Source organism: Dermochelys coriacea, chromosome 24, assembly GCF_009764565.3.
Source record: "Dermochelys coriacea isolate rDerCor1 chromosome 24, rDerCor1.pri.v4, whole genome shotgun sequence".
NCBI classification, from domain to species: Eukaryota; Metazoa; Chordata; order Testudines; family Dermochelyidae; genus Dermochelys; species Dermochelys coriacea.
Window position 1 is genome coordinate 14,235,594 of NC_050091.1, and position 19,988 is coordinate 14,255,581.

The following is a 19,988-nucleotide window of genomic DNA, read 5'->3' on the forward strand; positions in this document are numbered from 1 at the left end:
CCCACCCCCACTACTAGACCCCACTCCCCTCCCAGAGCTGGGGAGAGCACCCAGGAGTCCTGGCTCCCAGCCCTGCCCCCCCCCCCCAACTACTAGACCGCACTCCCCTCCCAGAGCTGGGAATAGAACTCAGGAGTCCTGGCTCCCAGCCCTACCCCCCTCTAACCACTAGATCCCACTCTCCTCCCAGAGCCAGGGGTAGAACCCAGGAGTCCCGGCTTCTAGCCCCACCCTGCTCTAACCACTAGACACCACTCCCCTTCCCAGAGCTGGGGAGAGAACCCAGGAGTCCTGGCTCCCAGCTCCCACAACTGGAGGGCTGTGTCCCTTTCTCCCAAGCTGGGGGGTGTCACCTTGCTGGTCCTCACCAGCGCCAGGCGCATTGGTTCCCCGCGGGATAATCCCAAGGTGATCGCACTGTTTTGTTCTCCACCCACCAAGGTTATCGGCTCCTGAGCTGTGACTTCAAGGCTCACGCACGAGGGAGGTCTAGCCATGGCACCACAGCGTCCACAGTGGGTGGGGAAGGTCCCCTGGGACAGTATAAAAGGCTCCCTGCCAGACGTGGGTGCTTGCCCGGGCCGGACTGCCAGTACTAGCTGTGCTGCTGTCCCTCTGCCAGCGCGGCCACCGTCCCCAGAGTGTCCCACCTGCTGGGCGCCCAGAGAGCCAGGATGGGGAAAGCGGTAAGAGCTGAGCTCTGATTCTCTGCAGTGGGAAGGGGCCAGATGCCAGGGTGCTGGGTCTCCTTGTGGATAACTCGATAAACAGAGAGTGCGTATGGGGCTAGATAGATAGGTGGATAGAGAGGGTATATGGGGATGGATGGATGGATAGATAGATGGATAGATAGAGGGGAGTATGTGGGGCTGGATGGATGAATAGTGAGATGACTGTGTATGGGGATGGATGGATAGAGGGCGTGAATGGAGATGGAGGAATGGATAGAAGGGGTACATAGGGATGGATGGATAGATGGTCTGTATGGGGAGGGATGGATAGAGGGGGTATGTGGCGATAGATGGATAGGGGGGTACGTGGGGATGGATGGATAGATGGTGTATATGGGGAGGGATGGATAGAGAGGGTATGTGGGGAGGGATGGATAGAGGGGGGACGTGGGGATGGATGGATAGATGGTGTGTATGGGGATGGATGGATAGAGGGGTACGTGGGGATGGTTAATTTCACAGCAAGCACCCGTCTGTTTTGTTATTTGACTTTCCAATTGGAGGTGGCCCAGGGTGTAATCGAGTTAGATAAACGGCGCCGTCTAGGGGCCGCACAAGGAACAATCGGCCCAGCTGTGACACTCCCACATGGCTGGACATTTCGCAGCCAGAGGATCTGCAGCAGAGGGATCAGTGGACTCCTGACACTCAGGGCTGGCCCCAACGCCCCAGGGCGGCGCGAGGGGTCGCTGTGCTATGGGACCGAGGCTCAATAGGGGGCGCTCTCCCTTCTACACCAGTCTTTAGATGGCTTAGAGAACAGCTGTCAATGAGAGAACGAAGTGAACCACACCACTCCGCGCGTTTGGGCGCCCGTTACGAGCCCCAGCAAACCCCTGGGATGCAGTGCCTGAGGAGGAACAAAGGGATGTGAAGTCATCAGAACCAGGGCTATAGGACCCAGGAGTCCTGGCTCCCATTTCCCCCTGCTCTAACCACCAGACCCCACTCCCCTCCCAGAGCCAGGCATAGAACCCAGGGGCTGCTGAGCTGAATACCCAGGCATCGAGATGCCTTATCACCTACCGGCAACAGTAGTAGGGCTGTTATCTTGCACAGACACCCAACTGGGTCCCTTCAGAGCAGCCCTGTACTTGTCAAGCTCAGGGAGCAACTCCCCCAAAGGCCAACAGCAGTAGAGCTGTTCTCCTCTCCACAGGACCAATACGAGATGTACTCAGTGGAGATGGAGAAGCAGGGCGATGGTGCCATGGACGTGAAGATCAAGAAGAAGAAGACGAACAAGGCGGTGAAGAAGAAGGAGAAGCTGGAGAGCATGAAGAAAGAGATGGACGTGGTGAGTAGGGGCAGCCGGACTGGGGGCAGCCACAAGACTCAAACATGGGCCTTGCACAAAGCTCTGTTGCTCAAGCCGCTGGCAGTAGTAGTAGAACTGTTGGCTTCTGTGTGGAGCTAGAGGCAGCTGTAGACAACCCCCCATCTCAGAGCAATAGGCTCAGGCTCTCAGCAGACCCAGGCAGTGTCGCTGTGTCTGTCACACCGGGGGGGCAGCTCCCCCTCTCCCGGTGATGGGTTCAGGCTCTCGGCAGACCCAGGCAGCGTCAGTCATGCTTGGGGCAGCCCATTCACCCTCTCTGGGCTCCCTTCTGTCCTCCAGGATGATCATCAGCTCTCACTGGAAGACCTGGAGCTGAAGTACCAAACCAACGTGAACAAGGTAAGGGCCCCCAAGATGGAGGCCAAGTAGGTCTGTGCCTCTCAACCCAGCCCTGGGTGCCGTTTACTTCAGGTGCCCTGCTCCAGTACAGCCCAGGGGCTAGAGTACAGCACACCTTCTCTGGCTGTGCTCCCCCCCTCCCCTCCAAAGGTGACCATGCCCTCTACAGGGTAGCCCGTCCCCATTGGGCTTTGAGAGCCACTTCTTTTTGGGCTGGGGGATCCTCCTTCAATCCCCCATGTATTCAGACAGACTGTGATCTGTCCCCAGGACTGTGAGCTTCCTTTAAGCAGTGCCCCAGCCAGGTTTAGAAGGCATCTCCAGAGCTATGAGCTTCCTGAGGGCAGTGCCCCAGTTGGGGTGAGAGGGACAGCAGACAGTGGGAGGAAAACTGCCATATATAGTGCTGTTTTCAGCCGTTGCTGAGCAATCAGCTCAGGCTCTCCGCAAACTCAGACAGGCATCAGGCACATTTCAGAGATTTTCTCCCGCACCACAAGAGCTAGAACCTGGCTTAAATTTTTTTAATGAAAGCTGAGATCCTGCAGCATTCAGCTGACTCCAGGAGCTGGGGCCTTGGCTCTCCGTCTGGCCTTGGGTGCATGTTGATCTCTGGAGAGGAAATTGAGAAAAGGTGGAGAAGCTACAGACAGGAAAGTGGGTGGACAAAGGCGATTCTGGAGATTCTAGAAACTCTCATAGCCCCACACCTTTATTGAAGCCCCACCCCCACCTAATAGCCCCACCCCTGTGAAGTAGCTCCACCCCATATTATAGCCACGCCCCCACATAGCATAGGAGTGGCTCCAGCTAACATGGGACACACTCTCTATCTGCATCCAGGGCATGAACAGCACAGTGGCAGGAGAGATCCTGCTCCGGGATGGCCCCAACGAGCTCAAACCCCCAAAGGGGACCCCCGAATATGTCAAATTCGCCCGCCAGCTGGCCGGAGGGCTGCAGTGCCTGATGTGGGTGGCTGCTGCCATCTGCCTCATAGCCTTCGGCATCCAGTGCGGCCAAGGAGACCTGACCAGCGCGGATAACGTGGGTACCCCATGGTGTAGGGGAGGGGTCAGGACACCTGGGTTCCATCCCGGGCTCTGGGAGGGGGTGGGATCTAGTGGGTTAGAGCTCAGGGGAGGGTTCAGGACACCTGAGTTCCATCCCTGGCTCCGGGAAGGCAGTGGAGTCTAGTGGGTTAGACCGGGGAGGGCGGGGGCTGGGAGCCAGGACTCCTGGGTTCTATCCCTGAGTCTAGGAAGGGAATGGGGTCCTGTGTTTAGAGCGGGGGTGGGGGGAGGAGCTGGGAGCCAGGACTCCTGGGTTCTCTCCCCAGCTCTGGGAGGGGAGTGGGTTGTCCCAGGCTCTCTGCAGACTCGGGCAGCTTGGCAAAGCAGGGGGCACCACTGAGCCAGGGGATGAGTAATAACCTTTCTCCCTGTGCCCTCCCCTGGGCAGCTGTACCTGGCTATTGCGCTCATCGCTGTGGTGGTCGTGACCGGCTGCTTTGGCTACTACCAGGAGTTCAAGAGCACCAATATCATCGCCAGCTTCAAGAATCTTGTGCCACAGGTAAGCAGTAGGGCTGGGAGGGGAACCCAGGCCATGGATACCCCAGTTATTGCACTGGGGGTGGGGGTCTAGTGGTTAGAGCGGGGGTACTGGGAGCCAGGACTGCTGAGTTCTATCCCTAGCTCTGAGAGGGGAGTGCTTAAAGCAGAGCCATACCTACGTGCTGCTGTTCCCCAGCTGCCCCACCCCAGAGGTGGCTGCATCTCAGCGCTGGGCGAGCCGTCACAGTGCGACGTCCCCTTGTGGCTGTAGCTCTAAGGTTAACGCTGACTCTTCTCACTCTCCTAGCAAGCCACGGTGATTCGGGACGGGGACAAATTCCAGATCAACGCCAATCAGCTGGTGGTGGGTGACCTGGTGGAGATCAAGGGCGGGGACAGGGTCCCGGCCGACATCCGGATCATCACAGCACAGGGCTGCAAGGTGCGGGGGGGCTGCCTTAGCTGGGCATGGGGGTGGGGGAACACAGGGTGCATTCTGTGTGTGTGTGTGTGTGTGTGTGTGTGTGTGTGAAAGAGAGAGTGTGTGTTTTGCTGCCCCCTGCTGGATGGTTCCTATCCGTCTGCCCAGCTGATCACTTGGGCACCCATTGATCTACCCCCACACTCCAGGGCCTGCTCCCTCACCCCCCCCCCCCACCCCACAGCCTGCCATCCATGCCAGAGGCCTCCAAGCTGGGGCAAGGTGGGGGGAGGATTCAGGGTGGCACTGACCAGCTGGGCTTTCTCTTGCAGGTGGATAACTCGTCTCTGACAGGGGAGTCCGAGCCCCAGACCAGAGCCCCCGAATGCACCCACGAGAGTCCCCTGGAGACCAGGAACATCGCCTTCTTCTCCACCATGTGCCTGGAAGGTGCCAGCAGGGAAGGGTCCCATTGGCACGTGAAGGGGAGACCCAGCTGGGGGTGGCTCAAAAGGGGGGGTTCTCCCCCTAGCAGTCAGGGCTGGCCCCAATGCCCCAGCGTGGCACTAGGGGGTGCTGTGCTGCAGGGAGCGGTGTGGGGGGCTCTCCCCTGGCCATCAGGGCTGGCCCCATTCGTGGGTGGAGTGTGGGATGGCTCAGTGGCAGGCGCTCTCTCTAAATTCCCTCCTGTGGTTTCAACTGGATACAAGATTCTCCTTCACATCCTGTCCTAAATCATTGTGCCGTGTTGCTGTGAGGTTGTTCCCCTGCTGCCCCACTCCAGAGGTGGCTGCATCTCAGCACCGGAAAGCCTTCCTTTGGATCCTCTGTGGCTGAGACCACGCCGGTCATCGTGCAATTGTGTCAGCTCCATCCCTCCCCCCCAGGCACCGCCACTGGCATCATCGTTAACACTGGAGACCGCACCATCATCGGGCGCATCGCCAGCCTGGCCTCGGGCGTGGAGAACGAGAAGACACCCATCGCCATCGAGATCGAGCACTTTGTGGATATCATCGCCGGCCTGGCCATCTTCTTCGGGGGCACCTTCTTTGTCGTTGCCATGGTGATCGGCTACCCCTTCCTCAAGGCCATGGTCTTCTTCATGGCCATCGTGGTGGCCTACGTGCCCGAGGGGCTGCTGGCCACCGTCACGGTAAGTCCCCCTTGACCAGCCGGTTGCAGTGTCCTGACTCCGAGCTGGTCTCACAAGGGACCCAGTCCAGGTTTTGTGCCAGCTTCACCCTGACTCCAATCCAGTCCCACAATTAATCCAGTCTGGATTTTCTTTCAGGTTCATCTTGACTCCAATCCAGTCTCACACTAGATCCGGTCCAGGTTTTATACATAGTTTGCCTCCAATTTTGCTTTGTACTGGTGCCAGTCGATGTTTTATGTTGTTTTCACATTGATGCCAATCCGGCCTCACACCGAATCCAGACCAGATTTAATGCAGTGATTAGACTGACTTTGAACCAGTTTTGTACTAAATCCATTCCAGGTTTTGTGCAGCATTTAGGCTGATTCCGATCCAGTCTCAGTGTGGATCCAGTCTAGGTCTTCGGCCTCATTCTGGATCCGGTTCAGGTTTTGTGGTGTTTAGACCAGCTCCGATCTGGTGTAACACTGGATGCATCCGATGAAGTGAGCTGTAGCTCACGAAAGCTCATGCTCTAATAAATTTGTTAGTCTCTAAGGTGCCACAAGTACTCCTTTTCTTTTTACTGGATTCTGTGTTATATACAGTACTTAGACTGGCTCTCATCCAGTTTTATAGTGACTCCAGTCCAGATTTTATAAATAGTTTGAGTCCAAGATCATTTCATATTGGTCCAATAATGGATCCAGATTCAGAGTCTTTCAGACAGTATTCAGGGACTCCAGTCTGGTCTCACACCAGATCCAGTCCGGATTTTGCAGTATTTGGACCAACTCCTAATCCAGTTTCTCAAATTTCAGAGTAGCAGCTGTGTTAGTCTGTATTCGCAAAAAGAAAAAGAGGACTTGTGGCACCTTAGAGACTAACAAATTTATTTGAGCATAAGCTTTTGTGAGCTACAGCTCACTTCATCGGATGCATCGGATGGAGTTTCTCAAATGTGGCCACCAGGGGCTTTTCTTGCGGCCAGAGCCTCCTGAGCAGTGACTGGGGGGGCTCAAAGCAGTGCCTCTCCCCCGAGCCACCAGAAGAGGTTGGTTCCTTCCCCCCTCTGGAACCACAAATGCCAGAGGAGCAGGTGGCCAATGAGGCCCCACCTTCCTGGGGGTGGTGAGGCTCGGGCTTCAGGCTTCAGCCATGGGGCAGCGGGCAGCAGGCTCTGGTCGTGGGACTTCAGGCTCGGGCTCCGGCCCTGGACCCAGCCATGCGGCAGCAGGCTGCGTGGCGGGCTCCGGCCCACAGCCACAGGGCTTAGGGGTCTGGCCCCGGACCCTAGGCTCACTGCCCCCCCAATGCCCCTGGCCCCCACTCCCTCCCTGGCCCACCATCCTCCCCCCCATTACCCCTGGCTCCCACTCTCTCCCTGGCCCACCATCCTCCCCCAATACCCCCTGGCTCCCTTCCCACCTCCCCATCCACGGCTTAATTTGTCCCCTGGCTTGCCAGGGCTGAGTAAACCTCCTGTAAAAATTGATATTTGTACAGTTGTTAAAATCACCATTCACAGCCTCCCAGCTAGCTAGCAAGTCTGCCATGAAAAGTGATATTAACAAACATACAAATATCACTTTTCACAGCAGCCGACTTACTTAGCTAGCAAGTCTTTTTTAAAAGGGCAACCAAAACCACAAGAAACAACAACAAAAGACAAGAATGGGCAAAGCACCTTACTTGTGTTTCTAGTGTGTTTAGGTCCCGTGAAGAATAGAGAACTGGACATTATTATTGACATAAATAAATAAATGACAATGATTTGGACATGTCTATGTGCATATTTAGTCATTTTTCCTCAAGTTCATTAAGTATTTTAAGAAAAACTGTCAGTGCAGCCACCAGCAAGAATTTCTTGTGAGAACCCTGATCTAGACTGGGTGCAGCATTCGATCGGGATTTACCCTGACTCCATTCCAGGTTTCAATGTGTTTAGATGGTCTCCAATCCAATTTGAGTTTTTGAGTGCTCACATGAGCTCAGATCTAGTCTCTTATTGCATCTAGTATAGATTTTGCATAATGATGTTTACACTAACTCTGATTCTAGTCTCAAATTGAATCCAGTCCAGATTGTGTGCAGTGTTTAGATTGCATTTAGAAATGCATCCGATGAAGTGAGCTGTAGCTCACGAAAGCTTATGCTCAAATAAATTTGTTAGTCTCTAAGGTGCCACAAGTCCTCCTTTTCTTTTTGCAAATACAGACTAACACGGCTGCTACTCTGAAACCAGTGTTTAGATTGACTCTGATCCAGTTTTATACTAGATTCAATCCAGATTTTGTGCAGCATTCCTACTGACTGAGTGATCTGGTCTCACATATGATATACTTTGCTGTTTATGCTGACTCTGATCTTTCTTCCTTTCCCTCCCTCCCTTCCTCCCCTGGCAGGTCTGTCTCTCACTCACAGCCAAGCGTCTGGCTCGAAAGAACTGTGTGGTGAAGAATCTAGAGGCAGTGGAAACTCTGGGCTCCACCTCTGTCATCTGCTCCGACAAAACGGGTACCCTGACCCAGAACCGCATGACTGTCTCCCATCTCTGGTTCGACAACCAGATTCACACGGCTGACACCACAGAGGACCAGTCAGGTATGGGACTCTGTTCAACCAGCTGCTGCCATCCTGAGGTGGCTGCATCCCAGCGCCGGGCGAGCTGTCCCTGTCCGGTGTTACGTGCAGTGGTTCCCCAGCTGTCCCACTCCAGAGGTGGCTGCATCTTGGCACCAGACAGGCTTTTCCCATGCAGCATTATGTGTGGCTGTTCCCCAGCTGCCCCGCCCCAGAGGTGACTGCATCTCAGTGCCAGGCAAGCCATCCCTATCCGGTGTTATGTGCAGTGGTTCCACAGCTGCCCCACCCAGTGATGGCTGCATCTCAGCACCTGGCAAGTCGTCCCTGCTTCTCTGGTGCTTTGGGACATTTCAGGGCGGAAGCGGGACAGGGAATTCCTCAGCTGTTATATCAATCTCTCTCTTGTTCAGGGCAGAGTTTCGATCAGTCATCGGAGACATGGAGAGCTCTGTGCAAGATTGTGTCTCTCTGCAACCGAGCCTTCTTCAAATCAGGCCAGGATAACGTGCCGGTGCCCAAGGTACGGCCCAGTATGCAGGAGAGACGAGACTGGCAATATAGACAGCTTGACCACATGTCATTTAATGGGGACTTAGATCTGACATACAAAATGGGCTCAGCAGGGGGCGCTCTCCCTTGGCAGGCGCTGTGCTGCAGGGAGCGGAGTGAGGAGGGGGCGCAGCAGGGGGCGCTCTCATGCTGGTCATTAAAAGATCTCATGACTCTAGTCTCAAGAATCAGGCAGTTTCTCTCTTGCTGCTCCAGCTCAGGATAATTCCACTGTGCCTCCGACCTGAGCATTCATTTAGATGTGGCATTATTTTCCCTGCCATAACTGTTCAGCAGTGTTGCTGTGCGGCTGTTCCCCAGCTGCCCTGCTCCAGAGGTGGCTACAGCTGAGGCCTGGGAGAGTCATCTCCATGTGGTGTTATGTGCAGCTGTTCCCCAGTTTCCCCACCTCAGAGGCGGCTGCATCTCAGCACTGCTTGGGAGTCCAGATTCCACTCACCTGTTCTCCCTTCTCCAGAGGATCGTGATTGGAGACGCCTCAGAGACGGCGCTGTTGAAGTTCTCCGAGATCACGCTGGGGAACGTCATGGAGTACCGGGAGCGCTATAAGAAAGCCTGTGAAATCCCCTTCAACTCCACCAACAAATTCCAGGTCAGCAGGGGTTTGCGCCCTGGTCCTGCTAGGCCTTCAGCTCCAGTTAGGAGGATAAGAACCTTCTACTGCTACCAGCGGATGTAGTGACTCCCAGAGAGGGAGACAGGAGCCAAGTGTCCTGACTCCAAGCCCCCAGCTGTAACCACTAGGCCCCACCCCCCTCCCAGAGCTAGGGATAGAACCCAGGAGTCCTGATCCTCCTGCTCTCCGCACAGCTGTCCATCCATGAGTTGGAGGACCCACGGGATCCCCGGTACCTGCTGGTGATGAAGGGGGCCCCGGAGCGGATCCTGGAGCGCTGCGCCACCATCATGATCAAGGGGCAGGAACTGCCCCTGGACGAGCAGTGGAAGGAGGCATTCCAGACGGCGTACATGGACCTGGGGGGGCTGGGAGAGCGTGTGCTGGGTAAGGGGGCATGGATGGGGGCTGGGGGAGGGCATGCTGGGTAAGGGGTGGGGGGCATGGATGCGGGGGGAAGCTTAGGGAGTGGGAGGTGCCCAGGTGTGGGGCACGTGGGACTGAGGTGGGGGGCTCTATGCATGGGACTCATGGGTCCAAGGCTGGAGGGCCCCCCAAGGTGTGGAAGGCAGGGGGGTGGATTGGGGGGAATTCCCAGTCCTAAGGGGGATAGAGGATCCCCGGGCATGGGGCACGAGGAAATGCGGTGCTGGGGGGGGGAAACCCAGGTGCCCCACCCCTCATGGGCCCTGTTCTCTGCAGGGTTCTGCCACCTGTACCTGGATCCAGGGCAGTTCCCACGCGGCTTCTCCTTCGACACAGAGGAGATGAACTTCCCCACCAGTGGGCTCTGCTTTGCCGGCCTCATCTCCATGATCGACCCGCCCCGCGCCACCGTGCCCGATGCCGTCATGAAGTGCCGTACTGCCGGAATCCGGGTACGGCGCCACTACCCCAGGGAAGCTCACAGCTTCAGAGTCCCCTCTCACACCCTGGCTGGGGCACTGCCCCGGGGAAGCTCACAGCTCCAGCGTCCCCTCCCCCGCCCCAGCTGGGGCACGGTCCCGGGGAAGCTCACAGCTCCAGAGTCCCCTCCCCGACGCTGCCACCTGGAGCGCTGATGCCCTTCCCTCACCCCCAGGTTATCATGGTGACTGGAGATCACCCCATCACAGCCAAGGCGATTGCGGCCAGCGTTGGCATCATCTCGGAGGGCAGTGAGACAGTGGAGGACATCGCCGCCAGGATGCGCATCCCCGTGGAGCAGGTCAACAAATGGTGAGATTCCTTCTCCCGAGCTGGGAGAGAACCCAGGAGTCCTGGCTCCCATCCCACCCTGCTCTAACCACTAGACCCCACTCCCCTCCCAGAGCCAGGGATAGAACCCAGGAGTCCTGCAGAGTGGCTCAGCAGAGGGTGTTGTGTGGGGTTTCTCAGCAAGGGGCTCTGTGCTGCAGGGGATGCTATGTGGGTGGCACAGGCGCTGACTCCATGGGTGCTCTGGGGCTGGAGCATCCACAGGAAAAAATTGGTGGGTGCTCTGCAGCTCCCCATCCCCCTGCCCCAGCTCACCTCCGCCTCCTCCCCTGAGCTCGCCATCGCATCCTGCTCTTCTCCCCGGCTCCCAGCACTTGCACCGTGCTGGGAGGGAGGAGGGGGAATGTAGCACACTCAGGGAAGGAGGTGGGGCCAGGGTGGGGATTTGGGGAGGGGTCCAATAGGGGCATGGAACGGGCTGAGTTGGGGTGGGGACTTTGGGAAAGGGGTTGGAATGGGAGAGGGCAAGGGTGGAGTCGGGGCAGGGCCGGGGCAGAGGGGGTGCAAGTACCCACCGGTGCCGAGAAAACTTGACGCCTCCCCAGGGGTCACTGTGTGGGGTGGCTCAGCAGGGGATGCTCTCTCTCCCTCCCCAGGGAGGCCCGGGCCTGCGTGGTGAATGGGGGGCAGCTGAAGGACATGGAAACCGAGGAGCTGGTTGAGATCCTGAAGATGCACCCCGAGATGGTCTTCGCCCGGACCTCCCCCCAGCAGAAACTGATCATTGTAGAGAGCTGCCAGAAACTGGTGAGGCACCCAGGAGCTAACCCACCTGCTCCCTCTGCCTATTACCCTGTGCTCAGTCCTTCATCTCTGGTTTTCACGTTCCTTCTTTCTTTTTCGTTTTCTTTCATATTCTTTCTTTTCTTTGCTTTCTCTGGCTTTCACATATTTTCTTTATTGTTCACTTTATTGTGTTGTTATGGCTCTTTCTTTGTTTCTTTCTTTCTTTCACCCTTCCCCAGTGTTCTCCCTCCCTTCCGCCGTGTCCCCCACCCCCATGACCTGCCTGTCCCCACTCCACAGGGTGCCATTGTGGCCGTGACAGGCGACGGGGTGAATGATTCCCCGGCTCTGAAGAAGGCTGATATCGGGGTGGCCATGGGCATCGCTGGCTCTGATGCCGCCAAGAATGCGGCCGACATGATCCTGCTGGACGACAATTTTGCCTCCATTGTCACCGGCGTGGAGCAAGGTGCTCATGGAGTGGGGGGCTTAGACCCCAAATAGGCCAGGCAGCCTGGGGGCCAACAGGGGGCGCTCTCCATAGGGTGTGGGGGACACTGACAATGCAGCTGGGACCTCGAGAGGGGCTGGGAGCATCTCCCAAGCAGTTGGAAGCTCTCTCCATGACAGGGGCGGAGGGTACTGGGGGAGGTTAGGATGTCTCCCTGGGAAGGGGGTGCTCTGACAGCTGTGTTTCTGCCCAGGCCGCCTGATTTTTGACAACCTGAAGAAATCCATCGCATACACCCTGACCAAGAACATCCCGGAGCTGACTCCGTATCTGATCTACATCACGGTCAGCGTCCCCCTGCCCCTGGGCTGCATCACCATCCTCTTCATCGAGCTCTGCACTGATATTGTGAGTACGGGTGCTGGGCCGCAGGCAGTGGGGCGGGGGCTCTCCCCTGGTGGTCAGGGCTGGCCCCGATGCCCCAGCATGGAGTTAGGGGGCACTATGCCTCAGGGAGCAGGGTGGGGACTCTCCCCTGGCAGTCAGGGCTGGCCCTGATGTCCCAATGCAGTACTAGGGGTACGCTGTGCTGCAGGCAGCTGCATGGGGGCACTCTCCCGGACACCTGGGTTCCTCAGCTCAGCCCCGCGAGTCTCTCTTGTTCTCCCCGCTAGTTCCCCTCGGTGTCCCTGGCCTACGAGAAAGCTGAAAGTGATATCATGCACCTGAAGCCCCGGAACCCGCGACGCGACCGTCTGGTGAACGAAGCCCTGGCTGTATACTCCTACTTCCAGATAGGTGTGTCCCCCGCAGGATGCCTGGGTTCTAGCCACAGCTCTGGGATGGGAGTGGGGCCTAATAGGTAGAGCAGGGGGGGCCTGGGAGCCAAAGGATCCAGTTTGAACCCTCTGTCCCCCCTTTTTCATAGCTCACCATTTATTAACCTCTAGTTCTGGTGGCTTCCCCACATTAATTAACCCTCTTTGAGGGACTGACATTGGGTCAGATTTGGGGGGCAAGGGGTGGCTCTGACATGTGAGCAGCTGGGCTGGACTTCAGGGGCGGAGCCAAACAGAGCTCATCCCACCTCCCTGTTAGAACTCATGGCTGGAGCCACACACAGCTGGCCTCGCCTCCCATCCCTCCCTGTTGGGAGCCAGCAGGGGGCAGCACCAAGTTCCCAGGGTGCCGGGGGCATCCCACCCTTATGGCTTTTCCTCCCTCCCCCCACCTGCCCAGGGGCCATCCAGTCCTTCGCCGGCTTCACGGACTACTTCACGGCCATGGCCCAGGAGGGCTGGTTCCCCCTGCTCTGCGTGGGGCTGCGGGCCCAGTGGGAGAATGACCACCTCCAGGACCTGCAGGACAGCTACGGGCAGGAGTGGGTGAGTGATGGACCATCCGAGATAACAGCTGCTGCCAGGAAATGAAGCAACTAGACCCATTTAGAGGATAACAGCCGTACTGCTGCCGCTGGGGAATGGAGCAACTCCATTAGCCCCACCTAGAGGATAACAGCTGTACTGCTGCTGCCAGTCTACTGGAGAGACCTCTGTTAACTTTAGCTCCAGTGGTGGAAGTCTGGACTGTGAATCTCAGTGTGTGGGGGTCCAATGCCTCGCCCCAGGGTGGGAAGATTGTTAGCAAGGGCTGGGATACCAGGGTGGTTCCTTCTTGAATGTCAGTATACGGGCAGGAGACTGGCTGGCTCAAGGGAATGGGACATGGGCCCTTTCCCCTCTAGGGGGCGCCGGCTCCGATCTGGCCTCAGGGCCTGGGGGACTGGTTGGCTCAGGGGATTGGGGAATGGGACATGGGGCCTTTCCCCATGTGGATGGAGCTGGAGGTTGACTCTGACTGGTCGCTGTCCCCACTCTCAGACATTTGGGCAGCGCCTGTACCAGGAATACACCTGCTACACCGTCTTCTTCATCAGCATCGAGATGTGTCAGATCTCAGATGTCCTCATCCGCAAGACTCGCCGTCTCTCCGTCTTCCAGCAGGGCTTCTTCAGGTGAGCAGGGGGCCTGTGGGCCACTGGGGAGAACCCAGGAGTGCAGGCAGCCCGTTTTGCTCCTTCCATTCCCCAGCTGCCTACCTTCCCCCAGAGTCAGCTGCATCTCAGCGCCCGCCGAACCATCCCCATGTGGTGTCATTGTGCGGCTGTTCCCCCGCTGCCCTGCCCCACAGGTGGCTGCATCTCAGCGCCGGATGAGCCATCTCTATGCAGGGTTATGGGCAGATGTTCCCCAGCTGCCCCACCCCAGAATCAGCTGCATTTCAGCACCGGGTGACCCATCCCCATGTGGCACCCACTGTGCAACTGGTCCCTAGAGGCAGTGCCCCCGAGGTGGCTGCATCTCAGTGCCAAGCAAGTCATTCGCTAGCATCCTCCCAGGTGTAAGACGCTACAGGATGGGGGTTTGGTCTCGGGTGTCCCTGTGTCACTGGTGGCTGGGTGGCCCTGCCTATTCAGCCACACGGAGAGTGTGTTAGCCCGGGGCAGCTGCCGTTCTCTGGCCTCACCCGAGCGCACGGTCTGCTTCTGTGGCAGGAATAAAATCCTGGTGATCGCCATCGTGTTCCAGCTCTGTCTGGGCTGCTTTCTGTGCTACTGCCCCGGCATGCCGAACATCTTCAACTTCATGCCCATACGGTGAGAGCTGGGCTACAGCCTGCTGGTGCAGCCCGGCACTAGGGGGCGCTGCGGGGCTGGGGGCGGGGCAGGGGCTCTCCCCTGGCAGGCAGGGCTGGATCTGACTCCCCCAGCATGGCACTAGGGGGCGCTGTGCTGCAGGGTGCAGGGTGGGGGCTCTCCCCAGGCAGGGAGGGCTGGACCCGGTGCCCAGCATGGCACTAGGGGGCGCTGCGCTGCAGGGGGCAGGGTGGGGCTCTCCCCAGGCAGGGAGGGCTGGACCCGGTGCCCAGCGTGGCACTAGGGGGCGCTGCGCTGCAGGGGGCAGGGTGGGGCTCTCCCCAGGCAGGCAGGGCTGGCCCCAATGCTCCTGGAGGGCACTGTGCCACTCCAGAAACCAGTGTTGGTTCTTCAGCCTGGCTTAGCGACTGCTAAGGGCTCAGCGCTGCGGCTGAGCAGGTACTGCCATCTCGTTCTCTGTGGCTAAGGTCTCTCTCCCGGCTCCTATCCAGATTCCAGTGGTGGCTGGTGCCATTGCCTTACGGCATCCTCATCTTCGTCTATGATGAAATCCGAAAGCTCGGAGTCCGCAGGCACCCTGGAAGTGAGTAACTGAGAGATCACACGAGCAACTGTTCCCCAGCTGCCCCGCCCCAGAGGGGGCTGCAGTTCAGGGCCAGGGGAGCCATCCCCATGCAGTGTTATGCGTGGCTGTTCCCCAGCTGCCCTGCCCCAGAGGTGGCTGCATCTCTGCACAAGGCAAATATAACCTATCAGGGTACAAGTCAGACTAATGAACTGCTGTGTCACCCCTACCCTGCAACCCTGGGTGCCTTTAATGCCTTGCTGAAGTAGCTCCCAGCTGGGCTGCTCACAAACAACCTAACAGGGTGCAAACCACACCTGCATTTCTGCGTGTAACAGCAGCCTGCCAGCTACCCCGTGGCTCTCCCCAACCTGGGTTATATGGTGGGGTGACCCCAACACTGCCCCAGTCTTAGATTCCCCCCCAGAAATGCCTATCCCGCCCTGCCTGGTCCTCTCCTCGACAGTATAAACTCTTTTTTAAATTCATTATTCCTGTAAGACAATGGTTTTCAACCTGTGGGCCACACCCCCCACAGGAGTCCGCAGGCTGCATCTAAGATTTCCAAAGGGGTCCACACCTCCATTCGAAATGTTTTTAGGGTTCTTCAAATGGAAAAAAAAAGTTGTAAACCCCCTGCTTTAAGAGACCCATATGCTAGCTTTTTTCCCCACAGTTATTCAAACCCTTCCATTTAAACTGGGGGGATTAGCTAAACCAGGAAAACCAGCTGATTCACGAGCCAGAGAGACCGCTTTTAAGTGAGGACATGTTAACGAGGCATAAAAATGAGAAATGGCCCCAACGATAGCAGAATCATTGGTTGCAGTGCTGCAGATTCAATCGCACGGTGTTTTAATAGCGTGTGCTCCAAAGAACCACAGGAGACCCATGAAAGAGCAACTTGCACCGCGTCGGGGGCTCCCTGCCCTGCAGATTGCTGACCAGCTGTCAGGCCGGGACCACCCCGAGTCCAGAGCCGATTTCCTGTCTCTCTCCTGGGGCAGTGAGGGCAGGGTAGGGCGAGAGATGGGGTGCCATGGGGCAGCTGCCCCTTCGTTTTATAGGCCAGTCCGCGCATGTAGGGTGAGCAGATAGCAAGTGTAAAAAATTGGGACAGGCGGTGGGGGGTAGTAGGTGCCTATAGAAGAAAAAGCCCCCAAAATCGGGACTGTCCCTATAAATTCGGGACATCTGGTCACCCTACCCATACGGCAAAGCGCTTTCAGCGAGGAGCCAGGGGGCAGCCGGCTGGGGAAGAAAGGAAACTCCATACTGGCTCTTTGCTAAAAATATAGATTTTTTTTTTTTTGCGCCGCCCACTGTCCTAAGAACCAGCTAATGGCCCATCAGCCTTGTTCACAGCAGGCTCAGGTGGCTACTTGCCCCTTGTCACGGAGGAACTGGTTTGACCGCTCCCCAGATTTCTCTGGAAAACAGCCTTTTAGGCGGTAGCTCGGCTTGTGTTTCTAACATCACCGCTAGCGCTGCACCTCCGGGCCATCTGCCACCATGTTATTGCCCAGCAAATCCTGAGTTTTTCAGTGCTACCGCGCGAGGCCTCGTAAAAACTGTCGTACAATAGTGTGTGGGTTGAGGCATATTCTTGCACCGTGAGTTATCCCAGTCTGGCATCAGGTGCGGCTGTTCACCAGCTGTCCCACCCCAGAGGTGGCTGCACGTCAGCACCGGGAGAGCCCTCCCCATGCAGCATCGCTGTGCGGCTATTCCCCACCTGCCCTGCCCCAGAGGTGGCTGCATCTCAGCGCCAGGCAAGCTACACCCATGCAGCATTATATGCAGCTGTTCCCCAGCTGCCCCACCCCAGAGATGGCTGCATCGCTGTCCCAGTGACGCACTCTAATGCTGGGATCCTCCACAGCTCCAGCAATCTCACCGTATTATTCATTCTTCTTTTCCACAGGCTGGTGGGACAAAGAACTTTACTACTAAAAGCAAAGCTCTGCCCCACAGTTGCCGCTGCCCCCGGACTCTTGCAGCATCTCAGGGCTTACACCCACCCCCTCAGTGCAGCAAAAAAGATACAGACACCCACGCCGTGTTCCCAGTCCCTGCTTCACCAACCTGGAAACTACTGGAGAATGCAAACCCCTCAGGCAAGGGGCACCAGCCATGGAGGAAACAAGACTGGCCCACTCACTTCAGTTCATAGCTAGTCCTTGTTGACTCTTTTTGAGTAGTTGGCTGCAGGACACCTGGGTTCTACCCCTGGCTCTGGGAGGGGAGTGGGGGTCTAGTGGTTAGAGCAGGGCAGCTGGGAGCCAGGACTCCTGGGTTCTGTCCCTGGCTGTGGGACGGGAGTGGTGTCAAGTGGTTAGAGCAGAGGGGGGATTAGGAGGCAAGACTCCTGGGTTCTCTCTATATTGCTCAGTTTCCCACTGGTCAGGCACTGCTCACCCCTCCTCTTGCTGAGGTAGGGGAGCTTTAGCAGACGCCCGGTTCCCACGGCAGGCGTGTCTAGGTAGCGTTGGCTTTCAGCCAGACTCTCTCTGAAGCGATAGGACACAGGGGGCCGGACAGACATCAAGCAATTGGCTTCAATTCCCAGCTCACTCAGATTTGGGAGACCTCCCTCGCTTGCATCGCGCAGACCCAGGACAGGAAAATGCTCCATGGGGGGCTGACAGACGGGCATCCTGCCTCCCTGTGTTCCCAGGGGAGCCGGCCCAATGGGGTTCCATTGCCCCCCTAAGTGGGATGGCAGCTTGGAGAACAAGCAAGAGGAGGTTGGGGGACAGAGCAGGACTGCAGCCCTCCCCCGCCACTCTGAGCATCTGCCCATCTAGCCCAGTATCCCATCTGCAGCACCTGCTGCCCTAGATTGGGCCCATCTACCCTGATATCCTGTCACCAGCATCTATCACCTATCTAGCCTGAGTTCCTGCTCCCCCAGATCAGATCCATGGGCCCCTCTAGCCCAGTATCTGGCCTCCACCCTGGCTCAGACCCCCAGGCCCCACTCCCCCTCACTGATCTGTGCTGGATTCCTCAGGGGAAGGAGCATAGCTCCCACAATGCACCTGGCTGCCCCATGGCAGGGACCTTGATTCCAGCCTGACCCCCAGGTGGAGCTCACCCCTCCCAAAAACTAGGGCCACCTGTCCACCCAGCTACTAACAGCAGTGACCCCAGCCCTGGGAATCAGCAACAGCAGGGGCAGGTCAGACTGCTCCCCAGAGATAAAAATCAACTATTTTTTAATTATTAACTAAAAATATCCAATAGATCATTTAACTTAATTTAAATGGGATTTTTTTGATTGACGTCAAATCCAGTTTTCTTCTAAAAAACAAACCACTCTGAGATCCCGGCCGCCTCCACTCACCGCAACCCAAATAACCCAGCAGACCACATTTGCTGCCAACATTGTACAGAAAATTAAGCCACCGAGAAATCGCCAGCTCAGTGGCAGGCCCCCGAGTCCACTGAAGGGCTAACCCCGCTGTCAACAACAGCTGCCGAGGGAAAACGTTCTTCAGTTCCAGCTGTATTCAGCTCCAAAGTTAGGAAGGCGATGGAGAGCTGAGCGAGCAGAAAAGCTCATTTTCTTCTTCAAATGTATGAACAAAACCCTATGCACAAAATCTACAAGTGCTAAAATCTTGAAGGATTTGGTGCCCAAAACCAACCAGTTCCAACCAGTAACTCCAGATAACCTTTCTTTTGTCTGATTTAAAATGAGTTTTAAATGCAAACTCTGTTTTGATAAACCTACTTGTCCTTCTTATGGCTCCAGCATATTAAAAGTCATTTTATTGAACTCATAAAAACCATTTTAAAACGCTGATTTTGTGCCTTGTTAAATGAATTCCCATTTTTAAAATGCAAACCATATTTTTCAGTCTTCTTATGCATCCAGCACAGCCAAGGTCGTTCTATAGAACCAATAAAAACAAATTTTAAAAGGCTGGTTTTGTGCCTTTTTTAAATTAATCCCATCTTAAACACAAACCATATTTTGATAAACTTACTCATTCGTCTGATCAAAATATGGTTTGCTTTTAAAAGGGGGGAATTCATTTCAAAAAGGCACAAAACCTGCCTTTTAAAATAGCTTTTATTAGTTAAACAAAATGACCTTAAAATGTGCTGGCAACAGAAGACGACCAAGTTAAGTCCATGTTGCTGGCACATTTAAGGTCATTTTATTTAATTATAAAGAACCATTTTTAAAAGGTTGGTTTTGTGCATTTTTAATTGAGTTCCAATTTCCATTCAACGGCAGCTTGACACGAATCACGAGAAGAAAAAACGATCATGTAAATGAGGAATGTGTCATTTGCTGTTTTCTAATGCTCTGAAAAATTCAGCCTCTGAACAAACAGTTGTTAGGCTACAGAGTTGCTTAAATAAATTTTATAGCTATTTCAGCAATTCTGCAGCTTGGCAGCCATTTATCCAGGGGCTTAATGTTTATGGTTTTTGGATTTGTCAGAAAATAGTGAACGACACATTCCTCATTCGCCAGATCCTTATTTTGGCTTTTGCCCCCGGGTAGCAAAAAGCAGCACCAAATTTAGCATCAAGGCCGGGAATCAACATGTGGGGTCTCAGGTGCAGAACTGGGGAAGGGGGTAACGATGGAGATACACCAGAGAGAGTCCAGAGGAAAGTGACAAAAATGAGCAAAGATTCAGAAAACCTGAGCTGGGAGGGAAGGATAAAAACCCTGAGCTTGTTTAGTCTTGAGAGAAAACAACTGAGTGAGGATCTGAGAACAGGCTGCAACCATGTTTAGGGCCCTTCTAAGGAGGACGGAGATCGATTGTTCTCCACAAAGGCAGGACAAGGAGGAATGGGCTGAACCTGCAGCCAGGGAGATGGAGGTTGGATATTAAGAAAAACTGTCTAACTCCTGGGGAGTTCAGCTCTGGAATCAGTGGCCAAGGGAGGCGGTGGGATCCCTGCCACTGGAGGTTCTTAGGATTAAGTTGGCCAAACCCCCCGTCAGGGCTGGGCTAGGGTTACTAGGTCCTGCCTCAGTGCAGGTCTGGCCTGGGTAGGCTCCGAGTCCCT

General features: G+C 56.0%; 1 protein-coding gene across 1 annotated transcript; it reads left to right on the forward strand.

Annotated features, from left to right (window-relative positions):
- The first annotated feature begins 674 nt into the window (after window positions 1–674).
- Window positions 675–17,265, forward strand: ATP4A (ATPase H+/K+ transporting subunit alpha). Its single transcript, XM_038382627.2, has 23 exons — window positions 675–686; window positions 1,891–2,028; window positions 2,350–2,409; window positions 3,253–3,456; window positions 3,871–3,984; window positions 4,273–4,407; window positions 4,719–4,836; window positions 5,274–5,542; window positions 7,930–8,128; window positions 8,521–8,630; window positions 9,138–9,272; window positions 9,491–9,683; window positions 9,999–10,174; window positions 10,378–10,514; window positions 11,150–11,300; window positions 11,580–11,748; window positions 11,984–12,138; window positions 12,405–12,528; window positions 12,970–13,115; window positions 13,611–13,744; window positions 14,285–14,386; window positions 14,878–14,969; window positions 16,876–17,265. Exons 1-23 carry the CDS (start codon window positions 675–677, stop codon window positions 16,902–16,904), a joined length of 3,102 nt encoding a protein of 1,033 aa, XP_038238555.1. The 3' UTR covers window positions 16,905–17,265.
- The last annotated feature ends 2,723 nt before the right edge of the window (window positions 17,266–19,988 follow it).